Source organism: Pongo pygmaeus, chromosome 17, assembly GCF_028885625.2.
Source record: "Pongo pygmaeus isolate AG05252 chromosome 17, NHGRI_mPonPyg2-v2.0_pri, whole genome shotgun sequence".
NCBI classification, from domain to species: Eukaryota; Metazoa; Chordata; class Mammalia; order Primates; family Hominidae; genus Pongo; species Pongo pygmaeus.
The window spans coordinates 89,657,570-89,680,486 of NC_072390.2; the positions used below are offsets into that span (position 1 = coordinate 89,657,570).

Consider the following 22,917-nt stretch of genomic DNA (forward strand, 5'->3'; position numbering starts at 1 on the left):
ACTGTTTAAAGGGCATAGAGGGCAAAGCCCTGGTGGCTTCCCTCTTTCCCTCCCTCCATCTCACACCCATCTTCCTGTAAAACTTTTTGCTTGTAGAGAACCTGCCTAGAAGGTGAGCATGGCCCAAAGTATGCCCCTGAGCACCACAGAAAGGCATTGCACCCAGCGCAGCTCTGGGGAAAATAGGAGCCTCCACCCAATAGCCCAAAGCCCGCCCTTTCCTTTGGAATCCACTAGTCCTGGGCCTGGCCGTCGAACTTTGGTTTTAATTTGCTTGTGCCACAGGGTGACTGACATGGGTTTTTTTCTTCTTGCTAGAATACAATTGCAAAGCGAGTCTTCATGTCCATGATGAGGAGGCCCTCTATGGAACTCGGTGTCATTTGGAAGATCCCCAGTAGTGATGGGTAAGAATAGCAGCTGGCAGTGGGCCTTCCAATAGGTCTTTGGGGAAGGCAGAATTTAGAGCTGGGGGCCTCTGATCATCCTAGTCCCTCACACACCATTTCTCAGCGTGCCCTGAAGTGCAGAGTCAGTAAATGTGACCCCAAAGTCTGGAAGAAGGCACTCCCGTTTCTCTGGTTTAGAAAGGAGCTGCAGGCCAAGATAAGAGACCATTTGGAATGTGTCAATTTGTGACTTTCACAACGTCCGATTAATTTGTCTTCTTTAATGTGTAAACTGCCAACATGACCTCCTGATTCTCTCATCCTTCTTGATTTCCCTTTTCATGGGATTTCTGAAAAGGGGTGACCCATTGGTTTGTTGAGCACTCGTGGGTCACAGTTATGGGTAGAAACCAGGTCCCTTTAAGTGAAAGCTCACTGGCTCCACCTGGCCCGTCCCCCTGCCTGTATTTTGCTGGAAAATCCTCCTTGGGATCACCACTGATGAGCGTGGGATCACCATGATGAGCGTGTCATGCCACCGTATGATTTGATGCCTATCACTTGGACTTCAATCCATCAAAAGAGAGGTGCTGGTCTCTGGTCCTGCCTGGAGTCAATGCGGACCTCAGCATTTGCTCTACTTTAAATTTTCTCTGGAGGTGAAGACAATGCTGCATCGAGTCAACCTACAAGTCCCCGCCCAGGGGAAGGTGTATTGCAATACGAGGCTCCCTAAAACCCATCCATAACCTTGGTGGATTCCACAAAATGAAAAATACTATAAGCTGCCATTACACACGCTCTGCAATGCAAATTACGTTCCCTAAAGATGCAATTTATTTTCTTTTTATTGTATTTAATTCCAAAAGAAAGGTCACACTTCTTTGCTAGGTAGGCAAGCTGTTCCAGAGGACACACTAGAGAAAGCACCACTCCCGACCCTAACCCACATCCCCAACACACTCACCTGCCCACACTCACACAATCACATACACATGCCCACACTTATATACACACGCTGACACCCATGCACTCATATGCACACACTCATTCACACTCATACACATTCACACTCAGGCATACTCATACTCCTCATGAGCACACCACACTCACCTGTGCACACTCACACACATGCAGACACTCATGGGCACACTCACACATGCTCACATGCTCATTTACACCCAGACGCAGGCATACACATTCATTTGCATGCACACACACACGCTTTTTAATGTGGTAACGATTTACAGGAAAGAACAGCTGGAACTCTTGCTGGGATAACCGGGTACAAGTGCTCTCTGCAGAGAATAAGTGCACACAGGTTTGTGTCTTCTGACCGAGAGCCCTCCTGAAGGGAGGTTTGTACCTCCTCCCTCATCTCATTTTACACAAGGCGACAGGTCAGAGGCCAGGGTGGGACCAGAGCGAGGGAGCACTGTCTCTGGCAGCAGCACTTGCCACTCCACACTGTGGAGGCCAGAACGGCACCCCAGAGAGCACCAGGGAAATGGCTCATCTTTAAAACAATGGCAGAAGAAATCCAGCGAAGGTCACTTTTCCTGTGTGAGCATGTTTAAGGCCAGCAAGTGGCTACTTCTCTGCCTCCTGCAGCTCCCTCAGTGTGGCTTGCAGGAGTCGGCGAAGCTTCCAGAACACGCTGGGGGCTGCTTTCCGGGTGTTCCCGCTGGGAACCCCAGGGTCTACACATTCCTGCACCGCCTCCTGTAACTGCAGCTGAAGCTGGAAAGAGACCGCAGAGCTCTTGAGAGGCGCAGAAAACCAATGGCGAAATATTTTGTCACAGATGACCTGAGGGAAAGAAGGGTGGACAGTTAATTTAGGGCAGCAAATCCTCCTAAAAGCTTCCCAAGCCCAGGATTGGTTCTGAAACAGATCTCGGCTTCTCTCCCACCCCCATCCCCGTCCTTCAGGGAGCGCACTCCAGAGACCATCCGATTTGGAAACATGCCTTCACTTCTGCCCCTTAAACCCTTCAGCACCATGAACAAAAGACAACTCCGAGAGGAGAAGCCGACGTCTGTGTGAGGCAGAAACTTCCCTTTCCAGCCCCCTAGCAGATGGACGAAATTCTGGGTGACACTGTAAAAGGACTGGACACATTTCTACGGAGGAAGGGAAGCAGAAGTCACAGACAGTCACCGCTGCAGAAGGAGTTGGTCCTTTGCAGGCCTGAGGAAGGCCAGCTTTGCTGTCACCACCTGGAGATGAGGTTTCTTATCCACAAGCCGGTCCTAGTGACCACCATGACCATCTGACCGGGTCGTCCAGAGGGCCAAATGGTGCGTGAGGGAGAAGTGTGTGAACTTGTGTGGCTGCCTGTGTAGCATTTTAAGGCTCATAAAACAAAGGTATATTTGACAGAAAAGACTGCAGGCATAAGGCTCTTTGAAGGCTCTGTGAAATGTGTTATTCTAGGAGCAGAGGTAAAAATTAGACACTCTCTTTAATTCTAATCGGGTATGAAATTCAATGATGCTGAGGATCAATAGAAATTTCTCCCTGTAAACATGTTGTTTGTTTTATAGCTCCTACAGCTTCCCCCACGCTGGGAGAGATGACCTGTGAGCTGCATGATGCATCATGCTTTATTTCTCTACATCGCACTTTATATCAGACTCAATTAACAAATGCCTCCATTGTAAAGAGCTACTGCTTCATAGAAGACAAAAACCTTCAACTTCCATTTCACAATTCCTGCAAAAGCAAGGATTCTTTTCAAAACCTAATTATGGTTTTTTAAAAATACAGAATACATTTTCATGTGCAAAATTTAAAATATTCTTAAGGCTAGACTGTGATCTCAGGCTCCACCTCACCCCGATGCTCAGCTCCTGCTCTGAGAATGAGACATTCTTTGACGTACACATTTCCTTCTTCTTTCATTTTACACATAGGCAATATATTGTACACACTGTTCTCAAACTTCCACTCCCATTTATATGAGGGAGATCCCTCCAAATTGATTTCTTTTTCTTTTTGAGACAGGGTCTCACTCTGTCACCCAGGCTGGAGTGCAGTGGTGCCATCTTGGCTCACTGCAACTTTGAACTCCTTGGTTCAAGGGATCCTCCTACCTCAGCCTCCTGAGTAGCTGGGACTACAAGGGCATAGCACCATGCCTGGCTAGTTTTTGTATTTTTTGTAGAGACAGGGTTTTGCCATGTTGCCCATACTGTTCTTGAACTCCAGGGCTCAAGCGATTCACCCGCCTTGGCCTCACAAAGTGCTGGGACTACAGGCATGAGCCACTGCGCCCAGCCATTCCCTCCAAATCAGTTCTTATGAGGATATTCCATGTGATTTAATGGTTACTTCTGAAACGTATGCATGTGTCGTAAGTTATTTAACCAGTTCCCTATTGATGGACTCGAGGTTGCATAACAACTTCTGCTATTATGAACAGTGCTGCAATAAATGTCTTGCAGATATATGCTATTGCATTTTGTGCATGTGACTACATTTCTTGAAATAGGATTTCTAGGTCAAAGGGCATGTGCATTTTTTGTTTTGATAGATATGTTAAGTTGATTCCATAAAATTTCTACTCATTTACACTCCCCAGCAATGTATCCAAGACTGCTCGTCCTCCCTTAGCCTCTCCAATGCAAACGCCACAGATTCATTTTGCCAACAGGTGGGTGAAAATGGCTTAATTTGCATTTTTCTTAGTTTGAGAGTTATTTGTGCTTCCTTTTCAATGAATGGTCAAATTTATATTTTTGGGCTTTGTTGTGTTCATTTGTAGATGTTCTTTATATCTTAAGGACATTGCCCTTGCTTTAGGTTGGTTCCCCAGGAAGTAGACTCTAAGACGGAGGTTTGCATGCAGGGATTCTTTGAGGCCTGTCCTTGAGAACCACACTGCATGGAACTGAGGAAGAAGTAAATGTGTGGGGCTGGGGGTCTCTGTGGAGTTGTCCCTTAGTGAGGCATAGGTGGCTTGGTGTCAGGCCCACCCTCTTTAACCAATCACTAAATGCTGCCCCTGGAAAGTGGGTCTCCCCTTGGCGAAGCCAGTCCTTGGGAGAATGAGCCCCAGCAGCTGGGAATAAGCCCCCTTCCACCCTCTACATTCCTGGTCTATAAGAAGAACTACAAATGTTTTGCAAATTTTCTCATTTAACTTTTAAATTTGTTCTTTTTTTTTTTTTGTAATTTTATTTATGCCAACATGGGTTTTTGTTTTTTGTTTTTGTTTTTCTGAAAGATAATTAAATTTGTCAACTGTTCCTCTTAGGCTTTGTTTCATACTTACAAAGGCCTTCTCTACACTAGAATAATATTTGAAATTCTCCCAGCTTTTTCTGGTACCTTAAGGATTTCATCTTTTTATGTGTAAGTATCTGAGCCATCTGGAATCTAGTCTGAGGTCAGGAGGAGGGAGCTACCATAGTGTTTGTCATGCCTGGCCAGCCAGTTTACCAGCACCGTTCACTACGCTACCCAGCTCTCCCTGCCCTGGTCTACAAGGCCCCCTTTATCAGGACTAAATACCCGTATTTCATTAGTCTATTTCTGAGATGGTTTTTATTCCATTTCATTGATTTGTAAAATTATATAGAGCAAGAATTTTGGGGGTAATTTGGGTTCAAAATGCAGAAAATTAAGGCCGGGTGTGGTAGCTCAAGCCTGTAATCCCAGAATTTTGGGAAGCCAAGATGGGAGGATCACTTGAGACCAGAAGTTTGAGACCAGCCTGGGCAACATAGTGAGACCATGTGTCTGCAAAAAATAAATTAAAAAATTAGCTAGGTGTGGTGGCACACACCTGTAGTCCCATTTATTTGGGAGGCTGAGGTGACAGGATCACTTGAGCCCAGGAGTTCGAGGCTGTAGTGAGCTAAGATTGTGCCACTGCACTTTGGCCTGGGTGATGAAGCGAACCCTGTCTCTAAAATAAAATAAAACAAATAAGTAAAAAAGTAAGAAAATATAAAATAGATAAAGAAATTGTAATCCTACCTTCCAGAAATACTTGCTTTTGACATTTTGGGATTGTACACTTTTTTTTTTTTTTTTTTTTGAGATGGAGTCTCGCTTTGTCGCCCAGGCTGGAGTACAGTGACGCAATCTCAGCTCACTGCAAGCTCCGCCTCCCAGGTTCACGCCATTCTCCTGCCTCAGCCTCCCGAGTAGCTGGAACTACAGGTGCCCACCATCATGCCCGGCTAATTTTGTGTATTTTTAGTAGAGACGGGGTTTCACCGTGTTAGCCAGGATGGTCTCAGTCTCCTGACCTCGTGATCCACCCACCTCGGCCTCCTAAAGTGCTGGGATTACGGGATCGTATACTATTTAACAGAAATGGGATGGTATTGTAAATATTAATTTGTAACCTGCATTTTTTTCACCTAATAATGCTTCATATTTTCTCATATCCTTAAAGAAAATGTAATTTCATTTCTAGGACTTTATTCAAAGTCAATAATCAGATATGTGCACAAATAAAATTACTCAGCTAAAGAGCATGGCTATGTCTAACAGCCACATCCCCTCAAGAGAGAAGTAATTCACAATCACCTTAACAATATAGACACTTTTCTATTTCCCTGAAGCCTCAACTGTTAATTAATAGCATTTAAAGAACTATTCCCATTTGGTAAGTGAAATTTACTATATTGGATTTTAATCTGAATGTCTTTGAATGGTAAGATAAAATACTTTTCCAAGTTGTTTGGCCATTTGGATTTCATCGTTTGTGTATTTGGTGTCTGTTCTCCTGCCAATTTTCTGTGTGTTCCTCTTGCCCCTTAATGAATCGGTAAGAGCCATTTCTACAGAAAGGGTGTAAACTCAGCCTCTCGTTACATTGCAAAGAGCAGGCGTTTGTGTTCCCATTTTCTGGGTTGGGATCACAAGGCGGTGGATGCTCGGGTGAAAATTTTCTTCTTCCCACAGCTCAAGAAGAATGATTTCATGACGAAACCCACCAAGGGTGTGAGTCCACATTAAAGAGCCTGGGATGGAGACGCCTCTGAAGGCCACTACATTCTTAGGCTTCCTGAAAGGGGAAATACTTAGTGATTCTTTGGCCCAGAAGGTCTGTGTAGACTCTGGGGTGGTAGAGTTGGGGTGTTTGTTTGGCCCGGCTGGGACCACTAGGTTAACAGCAGACCTGTCCCAGCCTTCCCAAATCATCCCCCATCACAGCTGATGCAGCACCACGCTGGGCTCCTCTCTCCTGCTCCCACCTCACCTGTGTTTTGGGTCTGCAGTGGGCTCACACTGGCCTTTCAGGTTTAAGGAATGAGGAGGACAAGCTACAGTGGAGGGCCCTCTAGGGGAGCGGGTTGGATAGTGTGGGTCCAGAGCCTCTGTAAGCCATCACATGCAACCAGGCCGTGGGAGAGGTCTGCCTAGATACTGCGGGGCCTCCTCCGGGTATGAACAGCACCTGTGGGCCCAGGTGCATCCTCCCTCACCTGAGAGCCTCAAGTGAAGGCAGAAGGAGACAGCTTCTGCCAAAAGAAGAGAGATGCTCCAACCCTAGATGGGGGACCTGAGACCCGCCAGCTCTGAATGCCTGAACTCTGTACGTATTCCACTTGTAGCTGATCTTCTGGACTTGGCCCTTTTCTTCCTCCCTAAACCACCTCCTGGTCCTGACCTCTGGCCTGTCTGGATGGTGGTTTCTGTCTAACCTCTAGTTAGGCCAGTGTCTCGGGACTGCTTTGCACCCTTCTCAGTATTATCTTTGATGGATTAGTCTCGGGGTTCTCATCATGTATGTGCCCATGTTTATGAGAGGTTGTAGATACATGAGGTGGAGCCTGGGCAAAAGGAAGCCCAGCAGCCAGCCCTGCACGGAGCTCCCTCATCAGATGCCCCTGGTCACCTGACCAACAACCCTGGGGGTAGGCAATCAAGAGCACATGATTGTCTCATCCCCACTGTCCTGCCTTTATTGACCACATCGATCTGGATGGATGGCCTGAAAAGGTTGACCTTGAGCTCCTCTGAGGGTATCTGGAGAGCTAGTGGGCAGAAACAGCCAGAGAGCACCCTCTCTTCCCCCAGCCCTGGCAGACTCTGCATACCTGCAGGTTGTTGTTGATGCGCTGGGCTCCGCACTTTTTGACTCGCAAATCACATCTTGAAAAACAGTCAAAGAAATTGCAGTCTTCATCTCCTGTGCAATTTTGCTCAAGGATTTCCCTCATTTTAGGTTCAAAAAAGGCCATGTCCACATCAATAGCCACCACCTGTAATCAAAACGGCATGGGGCTATCAAAGGGCTACTGGGCTCTGCGGAGAGGGAGCCTGTTCACAACTTCTGTTCACCTTGTGCGGGTGCCACTGTCCAGGTCACAGGTGATCCCAGAAGTCCCATGAGCCAAGAGGAAAGCCCCAGCCATGCCCTGGGGAGTGGATTCATCCCCTAAAGTGTCTGCATGCATTTTCTTTTACACAGGCAACTGTCATAGTTACAGTGGAAGGCTTTAACTGCAAAAAGGACCTCTGCAGCCACGGGTGAAAGCCCAGGATTTGGAACTATCACCACAAGTATCACTTTTCATCTTTAGAAACTTTCTCAGCCTTGCAAGTAGCATCTCTGAGAGGCGTTATACATGAATTTCCCCTCCACTGCCTTATCACTTGGGTCTGTGACCTTCAAGGGTCAGGACTGTAAAAGCTGTAAGATACAGAGAATCGACTCCCATGAATACAAGCTATCCAGGGAAACCACGTTCGAGTGGCTGGTCTCCGGGTGTGATGGAGAAATTGAGGTGGGCAGTGCCTACGTTCTCTTCATGGCACGTCTGTTACCTGAGTCAGCTGGTTTCGGACTGACCAGTCAGACGACAAAGTGGGGGAAATATCAAAGTTCTCGAATTAGGACTGATACGCAGAGGCCCTGAACAGGAGCGACGCCTGAGTTCCACCGTCATCGTGAGAACCTGATGACCCCTGGAACTTCAGATTTATCTCCCTGGCATCAAACCAAACAGACTTCAAAACCAGAGAGAGAATAACTTCTAAATTATGCAGCTCTTCCTCCGCCACCTGGATGCAACAACAAAAACAGATGAGCTCAAACCTGAGAAAACCTGGAATCTGCCCAAATCAAGCCGTTTATAGCTTCGAGGTATGAAACAGCCACTAGGAAAGCTGATGAATTTGATGGAGTCAGTGGCATTTCACAAGCCTTCACAGGTCAGCATGGAGATGTCAGCCTGTCTCCCTCTGGGAGTTTCAAAAAGGGTTGCATTTGTTGCTCATTCCCTCTTCAATTCTACGCAGTCTGGGAGGCACCTTTTGGTTTTTGTATTAGTTTTTCATTCAGGATTGATGCTAGAAGGCAATGAAGTTTCTTAGGGATTATTTAGCAAAACAGAGTAGGGGGGAAGTATTTATTTCAAAATATGTGGAGAATAATGAAGATAAACAATATAGACCTTTTCTCTATGTAAGGGGTTTTGCCTAATTACTAATTGAGGTGCTGTAAACAACTTCTCATTTTAATCTTTCCTATCCCATTATTTAGCCAAAACAAATAGCCGATTACATTATTTACCCGGGTTAATAAGTGAATAAGGACTATGCTAATGAATCTCCCATCTTTATAATTCATTATTGGGGCTACACGACTCTTCTATTCTTTATATGGTCTCTGGCAATCTCCCAGCCTCCCCTGGGCCCCTACTTAGAATTTTAGCTTCTCGCAACTTCTCCTTCCCATTTCTGATAGTTTCCTTCTCATCTCTCAGGCACAGCCAGATTTGTTTTTTAATTTTTAGTGTATGGGGTCTAGAATGGATTACAGCTGTTATGAACATAACCCTATGCCCCTAAAATAAGAACAGTATTTGAAAAAAAAACCAGAAAAACCTACATCATGCTTCTTAATATCAGGAGAATCATAAAGTCCTTCCTGCATAAAATTACCTAACTTGCCTCATCTTCTTCAAACTTCCTCCTGGCATCAGAATAGGAAGATGAATGAGAATTATTTCATTCTTCACCAAAAACTGTGGCCCTGGAGTAGGAAGCCATACCATCTGTTGGAAAACAGCACTGGCTGGCAATAGTTTCGGATCACGAAGGTTCCTAGTTATTCATTTACAGCCACTGGACACATTCTCAAAATCTGCAAGTGGGCACCTGCCGTGCAGATGAGAGAATGACTGTGAATGACCAATTCTTATACCTCTGCTGGGAGGCGCCCCTTCCTTCTGCCAGGGCAGCCCAGCAACCTGGGCTCAAAGGCAGGACCCACCCGCCGGGACTCTGAGATCACTAGCTCTCAAATTTGAGCACATATGAGAATCAACTAGGAGCCTTGTTTTGAAGACAGGGATTGCTGGCTCCCACTGCACCGTTTCAGATTCGATAGGTCTGGCATGGTGTCTGAGAATTTGCATTTCTTAATGAGCTCTGTGGTGAAGCAGATACTGCTGGTTTTCACTTAAAAGTTGTACAATCTTGGGTAAAATAACTCCTTGAACCTCAGGGTCTGCAAGAAGGGTCGCAAACAGGACTGGTGAAGGGGACTCCTCCTGCCCTCCCCTCCCTATTCTTGCCCAGGCCAAGGCTGCAGTGGAGGTAAGAGCCCTGAGCGGTTCAGGACCAGCTGACAAAACACAGTCCGGGGCTGGGTTGAGGATGCGTAGTCATGATTTCATTGAACAAATGTTTTCTGCTGATGGTGTGCAAGATACTGGAGGCACAACTTAGGTGGCTCCCACAAACCAGTAACTAGATAATCAACAAGTATGTAGGTAAAAGCATCTGATGTCACCCACTTGGCATCACAGACCCCATCAACCCCAGCTCCTTCGAGAAGCAGATATCCTTGAAATTCCCTCAACAATTACAGCACCTGCTGGGTCCCACTCATTGATGTGCACTGATACCTGCTGGAGGAAGAAGGGAGTGACTGAGTGGTGAGAACCGGCCCGAAGCTGCCCGGAGCTGGGGGATGGGGGTTGTGCGTGGACACTCCCTGACTTCCTCCCCAAGGCCTCAGTGTGGCTGTGGGTCATTACCCCCCGACACACCTATCAGGACAGTGTCTGGGAGACGCACATGGCACTCAGGGAATTGCAGACGCGGGTGAGTTCCCTCAGAGCTCCCAGCCCAGCACACAGACCTCCTGGAACCTCCCAGAACCTCCTAGTTATTTCCTTGCCACACTTTGAGGCACCCCTAGCTTGTCAGCCCCTCCAGGGCAGCAGGGGGCAAGGTATTAGGACAAAGCACTGAGGGTAAGATGTATGATGCCCTTCACAGGAATGAGGGCATGGTTAGAGAAGGGATTTATACCAGCAGCAAATTTAGTTTTCCAGCTGCTTTCAGAAGACCATGACACTCCTATGCCACCTGCCTTGGAGGCCATAACTGGCAGTCACAGTGCCTGCTCTTTGTCCCTTTATGTTGCAACCATGCTGAAGAGCATGACCCCAGCATGAGCCAGGCCCCACAGTGACCAGCATGCCCAGGTGACTGGAGCTAAGCTGGTCTGGCCGTTCAGTTGCCGGCACTGGCGGCGTAAGAATGAACTCGTTACACCAGGTGGCGGAGCAGAGCACTCCGCCCTCCCCAAACCCATCCCGCACCCATGACATCCCTGCCAGTCTTATTACTACTTCCTGTTGGATGGTCCCAGCGCCTGGCACAGTGTGAGGGCACCGGGATGATCGCAGCAGCATTAATCTGACCCATCAGTGTTCGCCTAGCTGGGTGAAGGGAGAGGGGTTTGTGTTACACTGAGACCCTGAGGCTCCTGCTGCTGTTCTTCCACACCTCCCTGTTCTCACGCAGCTGCCTGGCCCCACGTGCCCCGTGGTGCAGTGGCAGATATTTCTACCTGGCAGGGCTTTCCCTTGTGGAAGGCACTAAAACCCCATTTGTTCCTCTAGAAGTCTTACATATGGAATGGAAACTGACTGGAACCTCTCCAGACAAAAAGCACTGGGAAAAGTTACATGTTGTCACAGAGCATGGGCAGCTTGAGAGCAGCATCTCCACACCGGAGGCCATCCTCCCTCATCGTCCTCTGCAGCTCCTTGCCTCCTGCGGACTGTTTTCCGCACAAGTTAAACCGACCCGCAAGACAGGTTGCTGTTACGTGAGCTCCAAGCAACCACAAAGCTCACATGAAGGAACCAGAACAGCCCCCTGGGAGGACGAAGCTGGCCCGGCCCTCTGCCTCCCACTGTGGGCTCCGTTCATTCACATTCTCAGTCGAGATGCATCTGTTCCTTACTAACACCCGGAAGGAAGTGTTCTGGTAGGTGGGAGTTCTCTAAGGCTGCAGAAGCGACAGTAGTTTGCTAACTCAGGCCAGGAGCTCAGAAACCTTCTCATTTCCTTCCCACCAGACCGGAGAGCTCCGTTCTCCGCACATAAACCCACCGCCCTGCGCCACTTACTGTGAAGTCGCTCCGGATGGCAAAGTTTTCCGGCTTGATGTCGCAGAGGTGGAGGCGGTGGGAAAAGTCACTGTCAAAATGGTTCACCATGTCCAAGAAGCTGAGTGCGATGTCACTGATGGCCTTGGCCTGGCCACCCCCAGGGGCACCTGGGGCCCGGTCCAGGGGGAAGAGTGCCCTGTGGTGGGGGCTGCCCGCGGCCAGGAACTCCACCGCGTAGAAGTGGCCGCAGGAGCCCAGCACCGGCAGCACGTGTGGGCTCAGGTCCTGCAGCAGGCTGAAGTAGACGTACTCCTCCTGCTGCAGCAGGGCCCACAGGCTGGCCAGCTGTCCCCGCCAGCGCGGGCCCCGCCTGCCCGGCCACCACGGCCCCAGGCTGCTGTTGGACAGCTCCAGGCCCAGAGCGCTCTTGACCTCCCCAGCCACCATCAGGAGGAGTTCCGCCTCGGGGACGTCCTGGCCACCCTCCCCAGCCTCCTCTTCCAACAGGCTGAGGGGCGGGAAGCTGGAGAAGGCCTCCTCCCTGGACTTGAGGACCACGGGCCGGCCGCGCCAGTCGGCCTGCAGCACCTTCTTGCCCCTGTCGTAGTGCAGGCAGCGTTGGAACAGCAGCTTTCCCGCCACACACAGGTCCTCGCAGAGGTCCCCGGCCAGCGCGCCGCCCCGGTAGTCCTGGCACTGGAAGGAAGGGAACAGTCGGTCACCATGGGGAGGGCCTGGTGCCGTCCGTCTCTCTGCTGGGGTTAGGGAAAGGGACAGCCTGGCCTCTGCCCTCAGGACGCTGATAATCCAGCTGTGCAGAGAAACCTCAGCCCTGTGGATGGCAGAGGCCACTCAGCCAGTGATTAATTCAGAGGAAGGTTAAAGGAGCCGCTCACAGTCATTACACGACTCAGTCAGGCCTAGGACAGGTCTACAGAATCAGGACACCTGTGGCCGGGATGCGCGACTTCCCATCGTTTAGCTGGGTGACTCTGGGAAAGCCAGAGGCCAGGAAACCAACAGGTGAAGGGGCTGGACCAGGCCAGTAGCTCTCGACTCTGGCTACACTTCAGGGTCACTGGGAGAGCTTCTAAGTCCCACATCTAAGCAGCTAGGTCAGGTCTCAGCACAGGGGACCCCAGGAGCCCTATCTGCCCCCAGGCTTGACGACAGTAATGACCCTTCCTGCAAGTACATTCCTTGAGCTTACTGTTTTCCACATGAAATGGAGTTCCCTATAAAGCTTGCAGGCTGCAGTTTTGCAGATGTTTAGAGGAGAAGCCTCTGGAGGAAACAAGGGTGGGCACAGGGCTCGTGGCTGGTGACCTGGAGAAGAGGAGGGACCAAGGAGGACCCATGCAGGATACAAGAGTAGGGCGTGTTTGCATCTGGGCGGCGGTGAGCAAGGCTGTCCAGGAGCCGCCGGATGGGGTGTTTCTCCTAAACTTCAGGAGGCCTTAGGATGGAGCCACTAGGGGACCTGGCAACCTTCCCCACCACACCACAAGTTCCCTGAGCCTGTCCAGCCCCATAATCCTACCAGAAGCAAGGAAGGAAGAAGTGCAGAATGGAAGGAAGGAGAGGACTGTCATCCTCTGCTCTCTTGTTTTTCAGAAAATCTAAACCATGGGACCACTTTGATGAGGGGTTGAGTGTATTTCCTAATCCCGCCCCTTTCCCCGACAAATGAATCTTCCTCCATGTCAGCAAATAAAGGCCTCTCTTCCTTCCGGGAACTTCTACAGCACATGAAACAACAGAGTCACCCTCGTTCCTCTAAGGGCATGAGAAATACCAAATCCCAAAGCTGTTGTTCTCACCCCATTTCATTTGTGAGAAAGCACCTTGAAGGCTCAACAGTAGCAAAGGGCAGCTTGGTGCTGGGACAAAGGATGGGGCCAAGGGCCACTGAGCTTGGATTCCATGGTCCAACCACGCTGCCACATCCTTACCTGCTCCGGGCCTCAAACTCCTTCCTTGCGTCACACCCCCTGCCTCCCTGCATGGTGATTGTACCGGCCAAGAGCGAAGTGTGCATGCACACCACAGCGTGTGCACAAGCACCAGCCATCAGGAGAGGCCTGGGAACAGCCTTGGGTTCACGATCAGATACTGCCCAGCCTCGCAGGTGGCCAGGTAGATCAGCTTTACCCATTCCAAGCAGATTACAAGTAGCTCCTTGAGGTCAAAAGCTGGACCTCCAGTGTCTAGATGTATAAATAATTCCAAAATCAGGCTGAGCATGGTGGCTCACCCCTGTAACCCCAGCACTTTGGGAGGCCGAGGCGGGCAGATCACTTGAGGCCAGGAGTTCGAGACCAGCCTGGCCAACATGGCTAAACCCTGTCTCTACTAAAAATACAAAAATTAGCCAGGCATGGTGGTGCACGCCTGTAGTCCCAGCTACTAGGGAGGCTGAGGCAGGAGAATCACTTGAACCCGGGAGGTGCAGGTTGGAGTGAGCTGAAATTGTGCTACTGTACTCCAGCCTGGGCAACAGAGCAAGAATCTGTCTCAAAAAAAAAAAAAAAAAAAAAAAAAATCCAAAATCAAAAAGCCTCTGAAAACTATGAGTTTTTCATGACTTATTTGACCTTATGTGGTGTCAAAACCCAGCTGAAAAGACACAAGCCTATTTGTATCTATACGTGTTTGACTTGGTGTGAATTTGCATACATTTTGCTGTAGCATTATTAACTTGATTACTGGCACTGCCCCATACGCAAAATATAAGGTACTATATGATCTTTCTAACATTCAACAAGATATGAATTTTGAGACACACCTGGCCCCAAAACAGTAGATAAGAGAGGGACTAGGGGCCTTTATAAACACTGCGGGCTAATCGTTCAAAGCGCTTATTGAAAAGAAGCACTCCCAGTGCTTAAAAGAAGTATCTAGATATTTTTCAGGACTATTTCAGGTAGTACAACAGCCTGAAAGGCCAATGCCAAGCTGTCTGACTGCCCCCCTGGCTTCCTGCTGCAGGGGGGCTCCTGCCAGCCGCTGCATTTTAGATCTCTGTATAATGCATTGGGCGGGGGTGAGGGGGGTCTTGCTTGACTAACACAATGATGCAAGCGAGAGAGGCCTGTAGATAGAAACTCATGAACCTGGCCCTGGAGCTAGTGACAAAACCCTATTTGCCTGGGGCTGACTTTGTGTCTTTGGAAACCCACACCCATAAGGAAGTTGTATGAACACACACTCACCATCTGCTTTAAACACATTTGGAGTTGTGCACCTCCTGTTTTCATCTTGGAATTGAACTCAACAGAATCTTGGTTAAATGTCATTCTTTGGCTTTAACCCTGGTCAGTCTTTCCCAGGCACGGGTCATGAAAGGCCCATGGGAGGATCCGGACCCTTTGCGCCCAGCATGCTTTGCTTGCCATCACCTCCACATCGCCCTTCGGAAGAACGCGGCAGCTGGTCAGGCTCCTCCGAGACCTTTCAGGAGAGCCCTGAGAGGTGAGGTGAGGACGAATGATAAGGAACTGAGGCCACCGTGAGCAAGAAGATATAGATGGCAGGAACAGTAAGGGCTGTTCATTTTACTTGTTGGGGTTTGTCCCCTACTTGATCTGGTATTTACAGAGTTTCACGTCTCTATAAATCTGATAAGAAAGTTCAAAAAACAAAATTGTTTCCTGATCTCCTTTTAAATTAAAAAAAAAAAAAGCTTCTGTAAGCATGATACCCAAAATAGTTTGATTCACTCCCATAAAATTCTATAGTGTTATCACATATTTAATTTAATGAAAAGTACTTTTGCATAAAGTAGGGAACCATTGAAAAAGAAAGAAAAGCACACAATAGGACTCCAGTGCAGCCAGAGGTGTGATCCTAAGCTGGGAGCTTCAGAGTCCCGCAATGCTGAGGCGGGGAGGGCGGGGAGACGTGGTCCTGGTTGCAACTGGGAGAGGAGGCTCAGGAGAAAAATGTTAGAGACACTGGGCCCGGTTTTCCATTAGCCTGTGAAAAGCAGAGTGAGGAGGGTGCCTACTGTGACTGCCAGGGCCCTCACCCCTCTCGTCTGAACTGTGGCCACCAGTCACTAGCCATGAGAGACACCTGCCGGCCAAGAAGCCACCTCCTCTCTGCTTCACTGGGATTGGGACTGGGCCACCCCCAAATCAACAGCTCCAGCTTTCCCAGCTATGCATGAGCCTGGATGGGCCACCATCTGCCCATCCAGATGGGCCACACCTCTGCCAGGTTCCGGAGTTCACAGAGCAGAGGGGACAGCCTTCGAAATTCCTAAATGACATTAGAGTGACAGGGCAGGGCCACAGTGAGGCTAAGCTTGGCACAGATTGGGTCTGCCTCTGGGCTCTGCCCCTGGCTTGCTGTGTGGCTTGTTTCCGAGTCTGGAAAATAAGGACAATGGTACTGTGTCATGCAGTCAAACAAGGTCACAGGGAGACAGTCCTAACACAGAGCCCTGCCTAAGATGGCTCACTCAAAGCTAGTTCCCTCTCCAGCCCTGGTTAGGAAAGGGTGGGGGGCCAGGGCATCTTCTTCCTGGGGGAGATGCCTCTGAGCTCAATTTTGAAAGGGAATTAGAAGTCTGCCTTAGCAGACAAGGGAGAGGGCGGCTGAGTCACGGAGAAGAACTTGTGCAAAGGCGCCAAGTTTCAAAGTAGCCCTGTGTGTTCAGAGAGCCAGAAACGGCCCCTGGGAGGAGAGGGCCCAGTTGAAGCAAGCACCTACTGACAGGCTGGGCTGCACTATTCAAAATGCCGTTTTGGGTGTCTCCATTGTACTTACATGCTTCCTACCCGGCCTGGCCAAATCAACCTTTGCCCGGAAGCCAGCCCCACCCCTAAGTGGAATTCTTGTCTTCCTCCCCTACCCCAGCGCTCATTAAATCATTGCCATGTGAGTGTGGCACTGGGTCAGGTCCCCACAGCACCATGTTTAACACAAACCGTGCCTCATCGATGAAATACAAATCTATACGAGATTTGTCCCTGTGAATTTGGAGAGCAATTCCAAACAGGACTTGTGAGACATTTAGAACAATGGTATAACTTTGAATTTGGCATCCAGCCTATGGATTTTGGAAGGAAACATTCATTTTGGCTGTTTTTCTGAAGATCAGCACATTGACTTGTAAGCCTGTCTCCCCGATGTCTGCTTCTTGCTGCGACACTGGGTATCAGAAAGGGCAGAAAGTGCAGCAGGTGACAAAAGCCCTAACCAGACCTGCCAGCTTCCACAGGTAAGGTCTTGGGTTTATAACCTAACTTTTCAGTATCCCAGTCACCGTGCTTGTCATAAGAGAGCATTTACATTACAGCAAAGCATGCCCGAAAACGCACACAGCTCTTCCTCAACTTAAAATGGGTGATACCCCAACAACCCCAGAGTAAGTTGAAAATGCGTTTCATACACCTAACCCACTGAGCATCATCGCTCAGCCCAGCCTGCCTTAGACATGCTCAGAACACTTACATCAGCCTATGGCAGGGCAAAATCATCTCATACAAAGCCTATGTAAAATAAAGTGTTGACTATCTCATGTAATTTATTGAATACTGCCCTGAAAGTGAAAAACAGAACAGTTGCATGGATCCTCAAAGTGGAGTTTCTACTGAATGCATCTCACTTTCACCCCGCCATAAAGTTGAAAAATTGTAAGTGAAATCATCATAAGTCAGGGACCGTCTGTATACAAGTGTGGTTATGGCACATATGTTCCTTGATGTCCTTTACAATGAAGTATTTTTGGTGTTTCAGTTCCTACTCTGCTTATGTAGAGCGCAAAATTCGTCTCCCATGGCTTACCAGTGTAACATAAGTCTGCAGCATCGTTCTGCGTGTCTGTGCCTGCTAAGCACAGAAAAAGATTTCATCCAGTCTTTAAAAAAAAACAGTCAACTTAATGTACAAATTGCAAGTTTGAATTTAAAATTTTCATCAGGCCAGGCACAGTGGATCATGCCTGTAATCCCAGCAGTTTGGGAGGCTGAGGCAGGAGGATCACTTGAGCCCAGGAATTCAAGACCAGCCTGGGTGGGCAACATGGCAAGACCCCTGTCTCTACAAAAATTAAAAAAAAAAAAAAAAGTTAGCTGGGCCACACTTATAGTCCCAGCTACTTGGGAGACTGAGACAGGAGGATTGCTTGAGCCTGGGAGGTGGAGGCTGCCGTGAGCTACCCTGTCTCAAGAAAACAAACGAAAACCCCAAAAACTTTCATCATGTTAAAGATAATAGTAGAATTATTTTATTAGCAGCATGTCTTGTTGAAATAGCTGGTTTTTTTTTTTTTTTAACTCAATAGAAGTAGTTTATGCAGGTCCATTTTAAAAATCGGTCTTTCTCAGACTCCTTCTGTGCATAGGAGGAGTTCCTAAGGCCAGCTTAAAGACGAGTACGTTTTTGTACCCAAATGTGTGCGCATATAAAATCCACAGGTATTGGAGTTGAAAATAAACTGAAAAAAACAAGTTAAAGTCTCATTGCAGCTAACTCTGGTGTGCTTTTAAAATTAATTACATTTGCAGTGGATTTGTGCTTCTCATGGATGTGAAAATATCCACACAGATGCACATTCCCATCAAATCAGCCTCAGCTTTGGTAAGAAGTACTCTTTGCAATCGTTGCTTAGTATCTCTCTAATTTATGTCATGGTTCTCAGGCAAAAACAAAACCTGTCCACTCTAGTCTAGAAAAACTGTTGATAAGGTCCCAGAGGTCATGTCTGAGGGCCGGCTTTTCTTTTGTGTGTTTGTTTTTAAGGAGCATTAAGCTCCTATGCAGTTTGCAACATTCATACTTGACAGTGGTATTCTTTCCTGAAGCAGTCATGCTGTGCTTTGCAGAATCTCAGCTCAGTTAGCTCGTCCACTGTGTAACCGCTCCCTACTTTAGGAATGTGGCCGAGCATTCAGGCAGAGCCATTCGCTGCTGAGAAATCTCTCTGGATATGTGCCCTGGATGCTGTAGTCCCATTGGGACCTTGACAGTTTCTATCACAGCAGCAAAGAAAGATAAGCCTGCCCTATTAAAAAATGAATCTCTAATGTAGACAACTACATGAAATTCCATCAAGACCTAACTAGCCAAAAGGCAGTTAAGCCTTCAGGATAACAGAGTCTGTGGGAATGTCTTTGACATGCTTTGAAAATGATTTGCTATGGAAGGGTTAATTATACGAGTTGTTATGTAGGGTTTCCATTATTAGAGAAGCCACTTACTGTCACATCATTGCTACCATCAGCCTACACAGAGTCATGTCCTGGCTCCTCACCATATTAACCGTGTGAAGCAGGGCAAGTCACTTCACCTCCCTGGGGCTCAGTTTTGCCATCCGTAAAATGGGGATACTAAAAGCAAATACTTCATAGAGGTTGTTGAGGGAATTCAGTGAAATAAGCCCCACAAAATAATTCGCACAGTGCCTTCCCGGAGGAAGAGTCAACGGGCAGCAGCCCACATCTTTAGCCTCTGTGTGAAGAGCTCAGCCTGCAGAATGAATGAGAAGCCAGGTGTATCACTGATCCAGCACCAAGCTAGCTCCCCAGCTGGCTGGGCCTGCTGACACAGCCCACTAGAAAAGCAGGGCTCCAGGGATCTGAGTGCACCTATTTCTTGATTACAGTGTGTGGTTCCTCTTAAAGCCGCCATTAAGAGGAGCCCTAGAGTCTGATCAGGAAAATCCAAGCTGGAAGACCAGGGGCTCAATTCCTTTGGAACAATTCAGGTTGGCGCTTCCAGAAACTTGTCAGTGGGATGTGGTTGGCTAGAGGGGAACCTCCCTGGGGAGGTGGAGTGTGGGCTTGGGGAGAACATGGAGACCTCTTACCCCCATCCCCTGACTCGCCCCTAAGCTTTTTCCTCTGATTCCTTTATCCTACAGGTGGGTTCACCCCTGGCAGGCCAGCAATGTCCCCTGCCAGGAGAGAGCCTGGGAACACTGGCAGCCGCTGCTACCGGGGGCGGGGAATCCACCGCAACTCCCTGGGCGCTGCCAGAAAGTCTCCCTTCAGCTCAGCTGGCAAAGTGGTTTCTCCTGTGCTCCGGTATTCAGAGTGAAAGCTAATGAGAGTCTGGAGGCCCATCAGGAAAATAACAACCAGTTTTATTATTACGGATAAAAGCCAGGCAGAATGAATCGGAAAGTGCCAGGGGAGCGGAGACAGAGGCTCAATTCAGTTCAAGTCCTCAGAAGCCACAATGCCAACCTCTACTTGGCAACTCAGCCCAGCAAAGTTGGGATTGTGAAGATTGGGGTCGTATTTAAACCCTGCCCTAACTGAGAGTGTCCTGGGTAAAACTTGAGCCAGGGCACTGTGTGGGTCTCGCATCAACATATCCAGGATGAAAATGGTAGAAAACAAAGTGGCAGGAAGACAGGGGGAGAAAGAGTTCCGAGAATGTGTAAGGAGTAAGGAACTCAAACAGGGCCTGTGGCAAAGTCTGCTCCCCAACAAACCAGTTCGTGAAGACAGCATCACATCAACACCTAGGGAGATGGATGTGGCCTCCGACGTCGTTCTTTTGGCAATGGGAAAGATTGTGGGCCTTCAGGGGCAGAACCAATCTCTCCAGTTTTATGTCTAACTAGAAATGATTCCATATGGCTGCCATTGAAGATATATTGGTAAAGCCTCTAAAAGAATTGGTTTTAATTTATGACGTGGAATGCTGGGAAAGTTATGATTAGCAATTACTTAAATTTTACTAGACGATTTAATTTCCATTATTAAGACTTTCCCCACTTAACCAAAGGTAAAGAAATGAAAAATGGCATTCGTTTTCTATCTTAATCTAAAGGATTACTATATTAAATTTGTAAATAGGTATTCCACTCTAGTTAAACCATCAATGTTTGTTTACTATAATTAGTCTATCAGCACTCCCTTCACAAGAAAAGAAAACCAGGGGGGAAAAATTTATAAATGAAAAGGATTTTTATGGGGTTACTAAGAAAAATCAATGAGCTCTTGCAACTTAAAACTTAATAAAACTGGTCCAGAGTGGTGGTTCATGCCTGTAATCCTAGCACTTTGGGAGGCTGAGGTGGGCGGATCGCCTGAGGTCGGGAGTTCGAGACGAGCCTGACCAACATGGACAAACCACCGTCTCTACTAAAAATACAAAATTAGCCAGGCGTAGTGGCAGAGGTTGCTGTGAGCCAAGATCACACCATTGCACTTTAGCCTGGGCGACAAAAGGGAAACTCCATTAAAAAGAAAGAAAGAAAGAAAGAAAACCAAACCAACAACCACAAAACTTGATAAAACTTCAGTGTAACACTAGAAGGGGTCAACAGAGAGAATCTATGACTGTTTCACCTACATATGTTCAATTCACGATGACACGATGACACGCGTCAGAATAAATTAGGAGCATAACTTGTTTTAGCTAGTATACCTGGCTCATTTTTAAAAAAACAACTTCAATCTCACTTAAAAAATCATTTACTTTAAAAACCTTTGTGGTCCCACATTTTGAAAATCTGCAATCTTAAAAGGCCCACCCATATGTAAGCAACTGGACTGAAAACTTCCCATGTGTTTCTTGAAGATTTTTTAGAAAATAGCTCACTTTTTAAACCAAATGTTTAGATGGTCACTATTTTAGGAAATGAATAATCGCTTAAGAAGTTATGTAAGAGTAGTTGCTACTATCTTCCCCTTTCTGGGATTTAGGGGACTCCCACCTTTACTGAAGTCTCCTTTGCGCCTGAAAGAACGGCTAGCCAAGTCCAATCAACTAAAGGTGGGCGTTTCACTCACATGATGTGAGCCCAGCGCACGCAGCAGTCTGCAAAATGCGAAATGTTTCTTTCTCTCCCTAATTATAGGCTCAGCTGTGGAGCTGCTGGGTGCGAGCTTTCGGGCCCTCCCAGGTTAGGAGGCTCCTGTCGAGGACCAGGACCCGGGATCCTCCCGGTCTGAGCCGCCTCCGCAGCGCTCTCTTCTCGCCCGAGCGCACGCTGCATCGGTACCCACAGACCGCGACCGCGGAGAGCCTGGGCTCTGGAGCGCAGGGCGGCCGGGGTCAGACCAGCCCTCCGCATGGGCTCGGTGAGATGGGGGGTGACCTGGCAGCTCAGGGTGGAATCACAGAACGCGGGCTGGGCTGGAGCCCTGCGGACCCGAGAGACAGAGGCGTGGCACCCCCTATCCCGAACCCCGCACTGGCTCGCGCCCCGAGCCCGGAGGCCTGACACCGGACGCGGGCACCGAGGGGCTGTCCGGTGGCTCGACCAGACCTGGCCACTCGGATCAGACCCGCAAACTTTCTTCCGGAGCTCGGGTGGCGAGAGTAGGACGGAGAGGCTGTCTGGGGACAAAGGGCGAATTCTGGCGAAAACGGGAGAGACACCCCCAGCGCGTCCACAGAGCACTCCCGGCTGCGTCCCCATTCGGGGCACCGGGGAGTGCGCCTCTGGCATTCCACGCAGGTGTCGGGAACCCACACCCCCGGCGGGTGCCACCGCCACCCAAGTCCCCGGGGAAGGCTGGGGACTGGGGACGGGTGCGATCTCCCCTCCCCGGACGCGCGGCGCCGGGCAGAGCGGCGGCGGGACCTACCAGCGCGGCCAGGATGCGCCGGCTCTTCTCATCGGTGCAGCGCTCGGAGAGGACACCCGGGTGCGCGCGGAGTAGCAGCGCGGCCGCCAGCACCCAGCCAGCGGTCCACGCGGCGAAGGCAAGGAGCGCGCCCCGCCCGCAGCGCCCGCGCCTCCCGCACCACCTGGCACGGCCCCGCGCGCCCGCCGCCCGCGCCATAGCCAGCCCGGCCCGCGCCCCGGCCCCACCTCCGCCCGCGCCCCGAGTTCCGCACTCGCGTCGCGGCTTCGCGGCTCAGGCCCGCTCGGCGGGGAGGGGGAACGGGGGAGGGGCCGAGCGAGGGTTGGGGCAGGCCCCGCGCCTGGGGCGGAGGTGCGGGGAGGGCGTCCAGCGGCAGCAACACCCCGCGCGCCCCAGCACCAGCTGGGGGTCCACTCGCCGCATCCCCTGCTCCACCCTCTCCACTATTTTTTTTTTTGGGCACTGTTTTTCCCCCAAGAAGATCAGCTCCCCACTTAAACGAAATCCAGGTAGATTCAATTCCCTCTCTCTCTTTGGAGACTGATTCCTCAGACTACATATCTTTAATTGTCACATTGCCCTCCCCCACCAACTTCTTCTCTG

The 22,917-nt window shown here is 49.2% G+C and overlaps 1 protein-coding gene across 3 annotated transcripts; it reads right to left on the reverse strand.

Moving 5' to 3' along the window:
• Positions 1-246: 246 nt before the first annotated feature.
• DIPK1C (divergent protein kinase domain 1C) lies at positions 247-22,561 on the reverse strand. 3 transcript variants are annotated; one of them, XM_054460899.2, is made up of 5 exons: positions 22,315-22,426; positions 14,977-15,228; positions 11,783-12,460; positions 7,448-7,612; positions 1,210-2,198 (listed from the first exon to the last, which is right to left on the reverse strand). In XM_054460899.2, exons 2-5 carry the CDS (start codon positions 15,058-15,060, stop codon positions 1,980-1,982), a joined length of 1,146 nt encoding a protein of 381 aa, XP_054316874.1. In that variant the 5' UTR covers positions 15,061-15,228; positions 22,315-22,426; the 3' UTR covers positions 1,210-1,979. The 3 variants fall into 3 exon arrangements, with proteins under 3 accessions (XP_054316873.1, XP_054316874.1, XP_063509392.1); XM_054460898.1 differs by lacking the exon at positions 14,977-15,228 and having other exon boundaries at positions 247-2,198; positions 22,315-22,561; XM_063653322.1 differs by lacking the exon at positions 22,315-22,426 and having other exon boundaries at positions 14,977-15,317.
• Between the last annotated feature and the right edge of the window lie 356 nt (positions 22,562-22,917).

Coding starts and splice junctions, on each gene's coding strand:
- DIPK1C (XM_054460898.1), bottom strand. CDS start 22,512: ATGGCGCGGGCGGCGGGCGCGCGGGGCCGTGCCAGGTGGTGCGGGAGG. Junction 7,613..11,782: donor CCATCCGGAGCGACTTCACA/GTAAGTGGCGCA, acceptor TTTTGATTACAG/GTGGTGGCTATTGATGTGGA. Junction 2,199..7,447: donor GCATCAACAACAACCTGCAG/GTATGCAGAGTC, acceptor TCTTTCCCTCAG/GTCATCTGTGACAAAATATT.